This window comes from Neofelis nebulosa, chromosome 4 (genome assembly GCF_028018385.1).
Source record: "Neofelis nebulosa isolate mNeoNeb1 chromosome 4, mNeoNeb1.pri, whole genome shotgun sequence".
Taxonomy (NCBI): Eukaryota; Metazoa; Chordata; class Mammalia; order Carnivora; family Felidae; genus Neofelis; species Neofelis nebulosa.
In genome coordinates, this window is record NC_080785.1 from 131,653,923 (window position 1) to 131,668,039 (window position 14,117).

Below are 14,117 nucleotides of genomic sequence, written 5' to 3' on the forward strand. Positions count from 1 at the left end.
ACACACACACACACACATATATAATCTTATTTTTGGCAGTTTGTTGGGCCATGTTGAATGTATTTTGTGACTATAGAAAATAAATGTCTGCAGATTTTCCTGGGGATCACAGTTGTGAGGGATGGGGGGCATTTTTAAATGTGGGTTCCACTTTTGATGTCACTTGTTGACAGACCACCATATTTTAACAATAATTCCCTTCTTGGTATAATTAATAGAAAATTAGTTTCTAAAAGTAAAAATTGGGTCAGAAATGGAGATTATTAAAATGTACAATTGCAAAAGCCTGACCCTGCAAACCCCATTTATGCAACCGAGTTCCAAAATGCTTTTGAGTGCTTGATGACCCACTGTGGCTTCTTCCTCTGGCTGGCTTAGTGTAGGCAAGAGGCTAGCCGACTAGGGGAAATTAAAACAATGTTGTACATTATATTGTTACCAGCCATCGAAAAGCCTATTTTGTATGCAAGACAGCAATGCTGAGATATATGGAGAGCCCTAGGCTAAGTACAGAAGATAATTACATTTGGAATTTTACTGAGTTAAGTCATTTACAGCTTCAAATAGTTGCAGAGAAAAATCAGCCAAAACACACTTAAACTTTTTGTTGTGACTTTTCAGGATAGAGAGGATTTTTTTAAATTAGTTATCATCTTATATGACAAATTACATTTTTTAAGTAAGATTGTCTCAAAAGTGATTTTCTTTAGCTAGTTAATATTTTTCCATTCACACTACAAGATAAGAACTTACTAGAACAGTGGGATATTCATACAGGCTAAGGGCATGTCATAAAATCCCCAAATTTTTACATAACTCTTTGGAAACATCTTTAAATTTAGCACGCTTATTCAGAAGCAAAACAATAGTGTTATTTATCTCCCCACCAAAGTTCACTTCTTTTTGATGTGTGATAAGCCCTTTAAAAATTGGTTTCAACAGAACAAACCATATGGCTATTGCTACCTAAATCTTTACGTAGTGGTGGTTACGAAGTGATACAAGTTCCTGCATTTATTCAGTGGATAAACTTAAATTCTTAATGTTCAGCTAGAATAAAGTGTTCGACCGAGTGTCATGGTTTGCCCCAGTAACTGTTCCAGAGTCCAGATTTGACTGTGGGGCCATTGTTCATTACTCCAAAACTGATGATCTACTTTATTCATTATTCCTCACTCTCCCCAAGAGCTGGCAAGAGAAGGAAAGGAGTTAGACCATCAGTTAAGTCAAGTGGTTATCTCCTGGCAGCTTTCTTGTTGTTTTTTGGTGGGTGTGGCCTGGCGGCGTTATAGACCTTTTAAGAGGATTCTTTGATTATTTGCGGATTTCATTTGTTCATAGATTTCCCTTCATCCTTCAGCCCTAAATCCAATCAAAGGCAGGGTTTTCAACTTGTGATAGGAACCAAAGAAGATGATGTGGGCAGAAGTTACTATGTGGTAGATACCTGTAATAGTCCTTGTAATATTTTTGCTTCAGAGTTTGCTCTAATGGAGGAAGAGACGGGGTCATTCTGAAGGGTTTGGTTTCTTCACAGGTTGAGGGATTCGTTAGAGTGATAGCCTGGTGCTTGTCAAGAGCCAGAGTTGGCAAACCACAGATCATGAGCCAAATCCCCAGAGCTAAGAGAGGTTTTTACATTTTGAATAGCTGGGAGGGAGGGATCCAAAGAAGAATAAATTATGTGAAATTCAGATTTCAGTGTCCATACGTAAGATTGTACTGGAACACTTGTTTGTTGACGAGTTATCTCTGGGTGCTTTTGCACCACAGAAGAACATTTGTATAGGTGCAACAGAGTCCTGTGGCCTGCAGAGCTGAAAATATTTACTGTCCGGCTGATTCGCACAGAAGTATACCAAACAATCCCTGCTCAGGAGGATTAAAAAAAAACAAAACAAAACAATTTGCATCATATTATTTGCAACTTGTTCCCTTAGGGTCTCGGCTACCTAAAGGCCGGCTAACCCCTTGTTACATGTTCCTTCTTTGCCTTAGTGTATAAAACCATTCTAGTCACCACACTGGTCCAGTTTGCCCAGCAGCAGCTTCATATAACAAGTACTTGTCAGTCTTGGGAATCATGGTAAGAAGGCTGATGGATATTCATTCATTTATCCGCTCATCTACCAATTCATTTGGCAAACATTATCCAGAGCCTGGATGGCAGAAACGTTGGCAGAACATGGCGGAAACACGGCAGAAATGTTGCTGAAGCCAGTAAAGTGTACAACACTGAACAAAGTAAGGCTGTCCTCCTGGTTTTTACATTTTAGAGGAAAAACAGACTGTAAATAAGTAATTTGCCAGTGGCAATGTCCTCTCCTTGGGTAGAGCTAGCTGATGCTGATGGATTCTTGAAAATACCAGAAACATGCTCAGAAGAGAGTTTCAGTGCTAGAGAGGGGACGAACCGGAATAGATTAGTTATTATTCAAGCAGATGAAATATACAAGACAATGTTAACAGGTTTAGCAGTTAAAGACCCCTCGCCCTGAGATAAAGCTGGAATGCGGGACAGTTGGGGACAAGGAGACAATTATACTCAGTAGCTACACTCATTGTGGGCTTCCTATTACTCTCGTGTCCAGCATGTCTGTGTTTGTGCTGTCACGTTTGCCGTTTCATGTGCCCATGTCTGAAATGTACTTTTTAATTGACGTAATGAACAGTTGCGTGTCCACTGGGATTGAGGTATTGGGGAAACCAGGTCCCTGCAGCAGCAAGAATATGTTGAAGAGGTGTCCTTTTGCTCGAACGGCCTTTCCCTCTTATTTCCTGTTGGCATCGTCCCCCTATTCTGTCAACAGCACGCTAACGAATCACCCCATCTAGAGGGGGTGCCCTGTACATGACCAACTCCTTGACTACTTGCATTTGCCTTAAAGAAGGCATTTTCCAGACCAGGAAATACCTGAACCTCCAAGTATCCAAGTATATTACAGAATTATCATTTATTAACTTGAATTTGAAAAACATTTGTACCACTTAGCACCTCAGGAAAGAGTAATAGAGGTTTGAACAGTTACCCACAGGTGTTCCCTATACTGTAGGAGGAGCAGTTCTACAGCCCCTACTACCCAGACCTGCAAGGACTTTGCACAGCAGTACTTAGAATTACTGTGGTGTTTACATCTGGAAGAGGAGTCACACGTGTACCTCCATTAGAAAAACAAGCCCAATAAGCTCACGTTAGTTCTTACATCATAGATCAGTGGAGGTTCATCATGTCTACCCTAGAGCATCGCTGTGCAAGGATCCCACAGGAGAGTTCTGGAGGGCACCGTCAGCCAGCCCCAGACACGACCAAAGCTAATGAAAGCCACTTGAGTGCTGTCCATTTTTAGCCCCCTGGAGCTAAACCCCAGAAACTGTAGCTCTGACCCAAAACCAAAGGCTCAGTTTGTTAGCTGAAATCAACCTCTCCTAAAGAATTAGATGAAAAAAAAAAATTTGTTTTATAACTGTCGTTAGTCTCGGGATCGTGGCTACAGACGTTTCCTTTCTTGGTGCTGTCTGTACAACACTCTACTTGAATCACCTGAAAAGCCTTTACAATTCCAATGTTGAGAGTTAAGGCAACCAGGCAGAAATCAAGGTGACGGGCAATGAAGTCTGACTTAGACCCATCCCATCAGCATTGTGTGTGAGACACATTTGTATTGCTTTTATTTTTGTGGGAAGTTACCAAAATATATAATACGTGTTTTCCTGGCAGTGGGCCCGTTATGTGGAGCTTGACAACCGAGAATGTCTAGTTAATTCAGTTCGCATGTTACACTCTGTTACTGGTCTCAGAGGGGAGAGGGGTCAAAAAGACATCTTAGTGGGCGTTGTAGGCCTTTCTGAATATTTCTCACCACATTTCATTATTACAAAGTCAGTTGAAATTTTTGAATTTTAGCAGTGGACTAGATGGTGATTAACCCCGTGTATACCTCGGAGCCCAACATTGTAGAGAATTGGTAACCACACATAGGCACCTAACATCAATCATGTGGGTGAAGGACATGGCTTTTTGAGGCGAGGGCGTGTCTTTTAAGATTTTATCTGTTAGATGCTTTCTTTTGACACACTCTTCTTGATGCTCTGCAGACAAGGGGATAGGTTAGAACTGCAGATGGAAGATTTTCCCATAATCGATATGCGTGGTCTTACATAGGTCATGAATGTGCACACAGAACACGGGAGCATAGACACAGGGTCTGGAAGTAATGTTGAGGTGAGGAATTGCCCACCCATATGCCACGGGCAGGACTGTAAAGAGGGACCTGAGGCTTCCTTGATAGTTGAGCACCAGCCATTGACCAGACAGGTTTAGGGATTTAAATATTCATCTGGCTACCTGGGCTCACTCAGGCAGGAGATGCATAAGAATCTTCTCAACCATTAAGCTGTGAATGAGATGGCACAGAAGGTTATCTTAGTGGCTAGATAGGAATTCCATCTTGGGAAAGGGAAAAAGCATCTGATTTAACGGACAAGAAAAAGTCTTCTGACGGATTTCCCTTTCTTAGAAAGCTGAGGCGTTCATGGCGCAGATCTGTTTTTCTGGCCACACATATTAGTTGTGATGATCATGTGACCTTTGCTCATTTGTCAGCACATCCTCTCTGGTGTACGAAGGTGGGTTTTGAATGAGAGAGAAAAGGAGCCTTGGAAATGCAGTGTTTGCTCCTGTCCGCAGCTCAGCCTGTGTCAGGGGATGGGTCTCAAGACAGGCTTCCTCCAATCCCTCAGCCTGTAGACCCTTTAAAGTGAATGTCAAAAGCCCCCACGGGGAAAAGGAGCCATCCAAACCAGTGGGGATGATCAGCCTGGTCCTGGCAGCAGGTGGTGGTGGAGGGGTGGGACCTTTCTTCCTTAATAATTTGATTCCATTTGGTCACCAGTTATCAACTACCTATTGTATTCTGCGCACGGGATGCAGAGGAGCAAGACAGCCTCTTCCTTCCTGTGAAGTGCAGCCGAGCAGGCCAGGAAGAGTAGCATGTCTCTGACTCCACGCAGGGCAGAGTTTATAAGAGGAAGCACAGGAGCATTGTGGAGGGCACGCGGGAAGGGACAGCGGCAAGTACATTGCAGGCCAAGAGAGCCGTTTAAGGATTCGCTTTGATTGTAGCATCAGGGAGGAGAGTGGAAGAATCTGTGTTCGTTCTTAAGTTCATCTCTCTGTTCCTCCAGAAGTAGAGTGACCAGCCATCACGGTTTGCTTGCCTGGGACTTAGTATTTCCAGTTTCACAGCTGGGAACGTTCCTGGCAAAATGGAATGATTGCTTTGAATCCAATGGCTTTGGAAGTGATCTGTACCATGCCTCGTGTTCTGCCTTTAATTTACAAAGAACCTGGGAAACCGTTTGAAAGGGTATTTCTTGAGTTCCCACTATATGCCAAGGCACTGTCCTAGGGACTTCATACCCCTAATTTCATTAAATCCTCACAACCCCCCTGTGAGTGGATACTACCCCATTTCCTCAATGCTAAAAGTTGTTGTTTTTTTTTTAAAGGAAAATTAGAACATTTGGAAATCACTACACATCGTACATCTAATGAGCATGAGTCCTGTCCCATTACTTCTGCCATTTCTTGTCCTTTGAAAAGGTATTACCAAATCAGTAATTACCTTAACAATTATTGGCTCTTCGGGGTCAAAGAAATATTTCCCTGTGCTCTCACCTCTTACCGATGAGGAAACTGGAGTTTAGAAGATCTCATTAATTTGTTCAAAGCCAGTGGCAAATAATGGGCAACGCCCGGGATTCTAGCCCAGCCTGTGTAGCCTGTGCCTCCTTTTATGGCACTGCTGCCTTGCACTTTTCATGCAGGGTCATCGTGGCCCGTTGAGGTTCTATGCCTACACCCAGGCGTTGTAGATCACTGGTTTTAAAACTTGGCTTTGTGAGACCATGCCTGTTCTCCGCCTCTTGAAGCTCCCTCCTCAGCAATCCATGGCATTTGGGCAAGGCTGAAACTCAGTGACACAGGGATCACTTGGAAGTTTTGTAAATCATCTACCCCAGCAACTGTAAGCTCCAAGAAAACGTCAGCAGGGAGAAAAGTGTACGAGTTTCAATAGCAGAGGGAGACATTAAGCCTAACACAAATCAGTTACCGCAGAGACTTTACATGTGATTACTGTACCATTAGCGGTGCTGTTTGTAAGCACACTGGCTTCCTGGACTTTTGCAAATATATTATCTGTAATGTGTCCCCCCTTTGGACCTTTCTAACACCATTCGAGGCAATACTCCGAACAGTTCTTCACAGCAGTGGCCTCACAGAGCCTCATGACTCTCCCTAAGTAAGCTCAGAGCCTGTGGGGAAGAAGTCCTAATGGCATCGTAGCAGCATATTGTCCCTGCTTTGTGACTGGAGCCAAGAAAAAGAAGAGAGAGTCTCTGGGTTTCTCACTTCCACGTCCCCCTTTGAAAACCAAGACACTTATTTTTCATAATTTAAAATCCTGCTTAACTCTGGGAGCATTAGAATTCCTAGACTATGACTTGAGTATTAGTGTGCGTCTGCTTTAAATGTCAAGAGAGTCTTTAATAATAACACGTAAGGAATGTTAAGATGGTGACAGAGTACAATAAAAGTAGGGAAATTCTTCCATTGGGGTGAAATGAACCATAGGTTGCCTACCACCTGAGAGCTGCAGTTGTGTTAAAGAAATCATTTACAAGTTCTCACTGGTGCTGAGTTTTGAAGGCATGTGAATGACCGCATTTTGATAAAGTGGGTCGAAAATAACTATTTGGTAAATACTCAGGCAGAAGAATTTGATTTCTTCTCCTTCCACATCGCTGTTTCGTTTGTTTTTGTTTTTGTTTTCTCGTTTGTCTTCTTTTGATCATACGTACTTTCAAGACCCGTGAGACTGGATGCACGCTGTCTCGCTCAGTTCTGTTTGGATCGTCATTGTGTATAAAACTAACCTGCTGCTGTTAAGGCATACCCACACCGTGGAAGAGAGCCCTTTCTCCCAGACCTCCTGCATCAAACTCGTACATGCGGGGTCCTTATAAAAACTTACTCCCACATCCCCTTGCTTGGTGTGTTTGGCTTAGCAAGTTTACGTGAGACCCCGGTCAAATTGGGGATCGTCATTGTATGGGAATAATCTCAACTTCCCTGCTCATCAGTTAGTTGAGTGCCTGCTGAAACTCCTTGCCTCACCCTCCCTTGGGGGTTCTGCAGTGGTTGTTCAGCCAAGGGGGTGGGAAGAGTGGCAGAGATCTGTGTTTTCATTTAGCATCCCAGGTGCTTTTGACAGTCACACCAGGGTGGGAAGGTCCGACTAGGCATCATATGACTGGGATTCTAGTCTTATTTCTGCCCCCTTCCCAGCTCCATGATCTTGGGTAGGTTCACCCTTTGAGCCTAAGTTTCCCCAACTGTAAAATGCAGGAGTAGGACGAGAGGACTTGAAATAGCCACAACAGTCTTTGCTTCTTTGAAATCCAGTGAGGGACTTGGTCCCTTCTTCTCATCTGTCCTTTGGTAGTTCCGGCATTTTTACACATCCAGAATCCTTCATTTATTTCAGATTTTGTTTCTCACGAGTGAGGACCACCAAATTGGGCTTAAAATGATTAGTCCTCCAGACAACATATAAAGTGGTTTTGTTAAATGAACCTAAAATCGTGTTCCCTTTTCTCTGCTAAAAGAATGAGTTTAATCTCCTTATTTTTATCTTTGAAGATGTTGAATGGCGCTCCTAGCCTTCGGCAGTTATCAGTGTGTCTGGAGCAGTACACACATTCCAGTCTTTCACAGCCAGGACTGTCTAAAACCTAATTTGGGGCCATGGCTAATAGAAGAGGGGATGATCTGTATCAGCCAAGGGGAGAAAAAGCGTTTGCTTAGGATGAGGGAAAGATACAGTGAGAACCAAGGAAATCAATCCAGAAGCAATGGGCTTCATCTTTCCTACACTTTCGTTCCATTCTTCAAAACCTCAAAATTCTCCCTGCATTGAGGCCAGCTTCAGACTCTGGAGAACTCGAGTTACGCTGGCCCAGGTTCCAAGCATGGGCTCAACCAGTGGAAGTCTAAATAGGCTAGAATGACTTAACTTTCCTTTAAAGAAAAGTTAGGTATTTTCGAATATTCGTGAAGCACTAGGCTCTATGCTAAGCTTGTTATGTGCAAGCCCTTATCTAATCCTCAAAACAACCCTTCAGAGTTCAGAGATTATTATTCCATATTTAGAAGAAGAAACTAAATACTTTAAAAAAGGTTACATAATGTGCTCAGAGTCGCAGAGCCAGAATTTGAATCCAGCCTAGTCTGATTATAGTACCCACATCCTTCATCCATTTTCACCGTGCTGTCTCTCTACAAAGTTGAGGGGCAACCTGCGAATAAGCATTGCACAAGCAGGTCCCCTCAATGTGTGGTGCATTGACATTCCTCTTAAACCAGATACCCCTCCTGTGTCCACCAGGAAAACTCTTAGAGAGTAATTCTCTTCTGATAGTACAACATCAAAAAATTGTTTTAATTTGCCAGCCAAATTTTTAGTTGACCTTTGGAGTAAATTTCTCATCCTCCTTCTCTTTGCTTTTCACGGGATTCAGTTTATGAGGGAATCCTGGAATATATACTTGGCAATATTAAATGTTTGTATTGTCATATTATAATAATGAAAGGATGCCGTGAAAATTGATGGGGATGCTGAGCTCGTGGAATGATGGCATGAAAAGTAATAAAGAATCTGAAGGCTTTTTGAAGGGCCGGTGTATTAAAAATGCAAGACAGCCCCTGTAGAGAGAGGATGTGGTTTCAATAGGTGTGAATGATTAGCTTTTTTGCCTTAAAGAATGAAAAGTGAATTTGGCAGGGTTTTTTTTTTTCTTTAATTGTTAAAAAGGATTTGTGTTAGAGTTAGAGCTGCAACTGATACAGTAAAAAGCCAAAACCCATCCAAGAATGTATTATATGCTAGTTGGTACTAATAATCAGAGAAAAACAGAAACTTGGATTTTTGCCCTTTTTTCTGTAACCTTGTAACCACCTTTTATAATAAAGCAGAGCTAGGATGGTAGGCTTGAGTTTAAGGCAAAATAAGGAACCTGGGTAATGGACAATGGACAATGAATTCTAAGTGATACTCTCATGGAAAAGTGAGAAAATGTCTCCCATGGCAGTGACCTCCAGGGTTATGGATGTGGCTGTGTGTATAAACTCTAGGTATGTGTTTGTGACATGGTGTTACTACATTTGAGCAGTAGAAGGTCAGCACGGTAGACATTTGGATGGAATACAGATGTGTGGATTCCTTTTGATGCTGGGAATTTGGATTTCCTTCTACTTGGTCTTGGTAATTGCTACATCGACAATGCTTACCTCCAAATTAAGTCACAGTTAATATTCATCAGACTCTTAAGTAAATATCACCTCTCACCCTTTCATTCTTAATGTTCAGTATGGCAGACTACTTGTTTTTAAAACGAATAATATATATATATGCCTTCATTCCTTCTTGCCCCATGGTAACTTTTGAGACAAAACATTTTTTAAAAATCTAAGAATATTTTGGTTCTAACATCTAAAAACTTAGAATACATTTTAAAAAAACACACAAATAACTGTAGAAAAATGCCATTGCTAACATTTAATTGTCCTAACTGAGCCACTTTGGAAAACTAAATTCCTTTAGCATTATGTGTTCAGAGCATCTTTGAGTTTGGCTGTTCAATAACTTACTAAAGAACAGAGGATGAATAACATAAAGTGGCTCCTAATATGGTATCATTTTCATTTCCTGTTTGTGGAAAGATAAATGCTAACACTGTAAGGCTTTTTCCTTCTTCTTAATTTATTCCTCCCTGCACCACAAGGGAATAAAAAGGAAAAAAAAAAATCAAATGTGATATGGCTTGAGACTGAGTCATCCAGTTAAGATACGCCGAAAGCTTTTTCTCTTGCTTTTGTACCTTTTCCCTTCCCTCTCTCTGCCTTTGCCCAAATGCTGAAACACCCCTTTCTCTTAGAAAACACCTTTATTTACAAAATGTCTTATTTGACTTGAATTTTGGAATAATTCAGCTTACCAAAAATTGGGGTTTCTTTTTTTTCTTTTTCAAGAGTTTATCTTTAAATAATCTCTGTACCCACCATGGGGCTCAAACTTACAACTCCAAGATCAAGAGTCACAGGCTCTACCAAGTGATCCAGCCAGGAACTCCCCAAAATTGGTATTTCAGAGATTTAAGGTTAATTATGTGACATAGAAGAAATGAGTCCCTCCCTAGTTCAAAGGCATTATTTTGGATAAGTGGTCTATAAAAGTGCTGTTCTAAGTAAGACTCTCTCTACACCCTTCTCTCGTGCTTGTTTTCTCACCCCCCCCCCGCCCACTCTCCCTCTCTCTCTCTCTCTCTCTCTCTCATTCACTCATTCGTTACGTCTACATTTCCCCAAAATTCCACAGCCCTTCTCTTAACTATACCTTTATCTTTTGGAACTATACTTCCCACTTACTTTACAGAGGTAATTATTATCATGTCTGGTATTTTTGCCCAGAGCATCTTTGCCGTAGACCTCTTTGCTGCAGCGATTTTTACCACAGAACTAATTGTCCTAAAGCAATTTTGCCATAAGAGATTAAAAAAAAAAAAAAAAAAGTAACTGGTTGACAGTTTGGTTTGACACTTTGGTTTCATTTCTCCACTGACAAAGTGTTTCCATTTTTACATTTATATAATGTACAAATGTAAATCTTAACCCTCATGCTGGGGTGTACCATGGCACAGAGTTTTCAGCCCCCGTTTCCCATAGAACTTTGGAACATCTGTCACTGGACATGTGACAGTAGGCTGAGCACAGAGAACAGCGTAGAAGGCTTTCACAACATAGCATGGTGCTCAGTTACAAACATATATTCTAGTATTTGGAAACCCTTGCCTCTTCTAATGAAGGAAGAAATTTTAACGAGGGTGAATCAAAGCAACAAAAAACCATGATACTGCGAAGAAAAGAGTTTGAAGTTAGGTGAAATGCCGAGGTAGAATCCACAAAAGAAAATCCGTTATTTGTGCTGTTATTGCCACCATCTCCACTGTATCTTCTGAATGCGTCCAAATATTTTTTTTAGTTCACAGGAGAATCCCTTTCATTTTGTTACTCATTTTATGTGTGTTCCCTTATGCCCTTCTTCACCATCCCTCTCTTATTGGCCACGATTTTATCCTTTATGGTAAAATTGTCTTCTGGACGATCAGGTGTGCGGCCAGAATGCTGGTGGCAAAAATGCTGGTGGCAAAACTATCTAGAATCAATTACTTTATGTCCCCTTTGCCCAGGTGTCTTAAATTATCAAAACTATCACCATGTTAAAATGGTTGGAGGCACGTATAAAGAAAGTAGCATCCAGTGAATAGTATTTGAGTGCCTCCAATGTACATTTGATGAAAAACCTGGGTGCTGTCAGAAGGTAATTATCTGTACAATGAGAAGACTGAAATTTTTGCTCAGATGGGACTAACACATAGTAGGTGCTCACATGCTGAGGAAATGAATGACGAATCTTGTTCTCCATGCCCTTGACCATAAGAACTTGTCATCTCCTGTAGCCCTGTGCTTGCCCGGCTAACACTGCTTCGCAGCACTGTGCTAATCCATGCCTGCCTGTTAAGAAAGGTGAAGTTAATTTTGCATAAATGTCCCCATGTGTCTGGGAGCTTTTCCACAACCACAAAAGATGAATTTATGAGTTTTAGCTACCTAGCTCATTTTCCTTTGGCTTCCTCATGAATAAGATTGGTTAATAGGCATGATTCACGTTTTTGTCTTTTAGCTGTCTGTGTTACATGGGACTCCTTGGTGCCAGCAGGTCTAGAACTTCCCAGTTAAAAGCTAATGCATCTTGTGTTGAGAAATCTCACACTGACACCTCCAGTTACTTCGAGTTTGGCAATGGTTGTGTAGATTTCAAAACGATTAAGCAATGAGAAAGATTTTGTCATGTGCAATGGTGCTATAGTTTAATTTGGAATATGTATCATTTTGGATGTTAAAATAGTAATGCATCTGTATTCAAAGAAATAACAGAGCACTTTCTTCCTACTAGCTTGCAAAAGACAAAGAGCGCCTGCAAGCCATGATGACCCATCTGCACGTGAAGTCAACAGAACCCAAAGCTGCCCCTCAGCCCGTAAGTACCGAGCTACACCAGGGGAAACTTCACACTGTTTCTTTGCTGCTTCCTCACCCCTAAGCATAGGAGGCAGGAAAAGCTACTCTGGCAGCTGTTAGTATTGAAGGACATAAGTCAGTGGAGTGTTTCCGGTTACCTTCTATAAAGGGGGTGGTGTGCAGGGCATTTCACAACGTAGAGGATGATTCAGAATCGGTCTTTGGCCACGAGGCCCAACAACTAGCTCTTCGGGACAGATGATTGATGCTGTACCAGGGTACGAAAATATGATAGGTCGCCGGGAGGGGGAAAGGTCTTTCTAAATGGTGTGAACCCAGAAAGAAGACAGCCAGACCATGGAGTCAGAAGAAAAGGGCATTTCAGCCTGCATTAGCCAAGAGACTGCGGGTATGAGAAAGGGAGTGAGGGCCAGTGCAGTCTAATGGTCACAGAGGAAAGACATAAGAAATAGGAAGCACACTATTGGAATAGCTGGAAGCTAAAATTGTGGAGGGCATCTAATGGTTATTAGAGAGTTAGAAGTGAATATTACTCTTTTGCAGTTAGGAGTTCCAACATGGTATGTTGAAATTACGTTTAACTTTTAGGAATCTCCTACTTCTTGCCTTGTTTCCTTTTCCTTAACCTTGAAGAGTGCCATCCGAGCACAGACAGTTAATATCTAAGCAGAAGGATGGTTTCTAAACCCCAAATCCTGTCTTGGGCCTCATTCCTTGCTATAAATTGATCTCTTTAACAGTTGTATTTCTCATATACTTATATTTCTAAAAATCTCCTTAGTAGCTTCTACTGATTATTCAAAATGGAGAGAGTGCTTTGCTTCTTGATTTTTAAGATTTGTAAAATTTAAAGGTACACTGCCTTTATTTGATTTTGCTTGGAGTCACTGTGTGAAAATTAATTGAGCGTTGACAATCTATAGTTAGTACCAGCAATTTTAATCAATATGCAATGATGCAGCGTAATGGCAAAGTATTGGTTTATCTGTTTTGACTGATTTTTTTCTATAAATAAAGCAAACATACACCCATATATGTATGATTTATGATGATAGAAATAAAACGGAGTCAGACTATTAACCCAGCAAATATGGTAGCCTGCCAAGATGCAGTTGGCAGACAAAATTAATGTCTGAAACAGAACACATTACTGAGATATAGGACATAAAATCATTAAACACTTTGTGCATCCATTTTTACTAGGAGAGAGCCCTTAGTTTCCGTGTGTTTTGCACTAAATGGCCGTAGGACTGAATGTGTAGGCTACCAAAAAGAAAGGGAAACAAAAAGCCCTAGGCCATTGGGTATAATGGGATGAGTAGTCAGTTGTGCCATTTGTGTTGACTTCATCAGCCCCTTCTTGTAATCATAGGAGCCCAGTTTAGGAAGTTGGTAAGACCCGGAAATGACTTCATGGGGCTTTCCAGTGGGCACAGCCAACTGCTAAGGGAATCGATAGCCTTCGGAACTCTCATAAAGTCTTCAGGTGGCTTCTGTTTGGAATGGCTTTTTCCCCAGGATGAGGGGTATGGGTCTTTAAAGCTAGTAATAGGGGAGAGAATGGGATTATCTCTTACTTCCTCCATGGATTCAAAGCAATGATAGAATACTGTTTGGCCTCAGGACTCTGGGAGGTACTCATTTTGTATCATGGGGCTCTTTGGGAGGAGGAGGGATGAAAGTAGAGAAGGATTTGTGAAACCCCATGGGGCGCTCCGTGAGTGCTGGGGCAGGGTGTTGGCAGAGAGGGCCATCCATCCAGGTAAGCCTGCATAGGCCACAAAAGGACCCTTGGGAATCTCCATGAAGACCAGTGTGAAGCAGCCAGTAAACAGGGAAAAGCAGTCGTGGGGGAAATGCACTGGGGAGGAAGGTTTGTCTTGATTAGTATTAAAAAAAAAAATGTTTTACATTCTAGAAAATTGTAACTTTGAAGGGGACCTCCTACTAAATTTAT

The 14,117-nt window shown here is 41.6% G+C and overlaps 1 protein-coding gene across 12 annotated transcripts in view; it reads left to right on the forward strand.

Annotated features, from left to right (window-relative positions):
* The window catches only part of FOXP1 (forkhead box P1), a 511,285-nt gene that overhangs the window by 466,216 nt on the left and 30,952 nt on the right, over positions 1 to 14,117 (forward strand). For all 12 annotated transcript variants that reach the window (XM_058728782.1, XM_058728781.1, XM_058728793.1 and 9 more), the window contains one exon: positions 12,075 to 12,158. In XM_058728782.1, the coding sequence (XP_058584765.1) occupies positions 12,075 to 12,158 (84 nt within the window). The remainder of the gene's footprint in view (positions 1 to 12,074; positions 12,159 to 14,117) is intronic.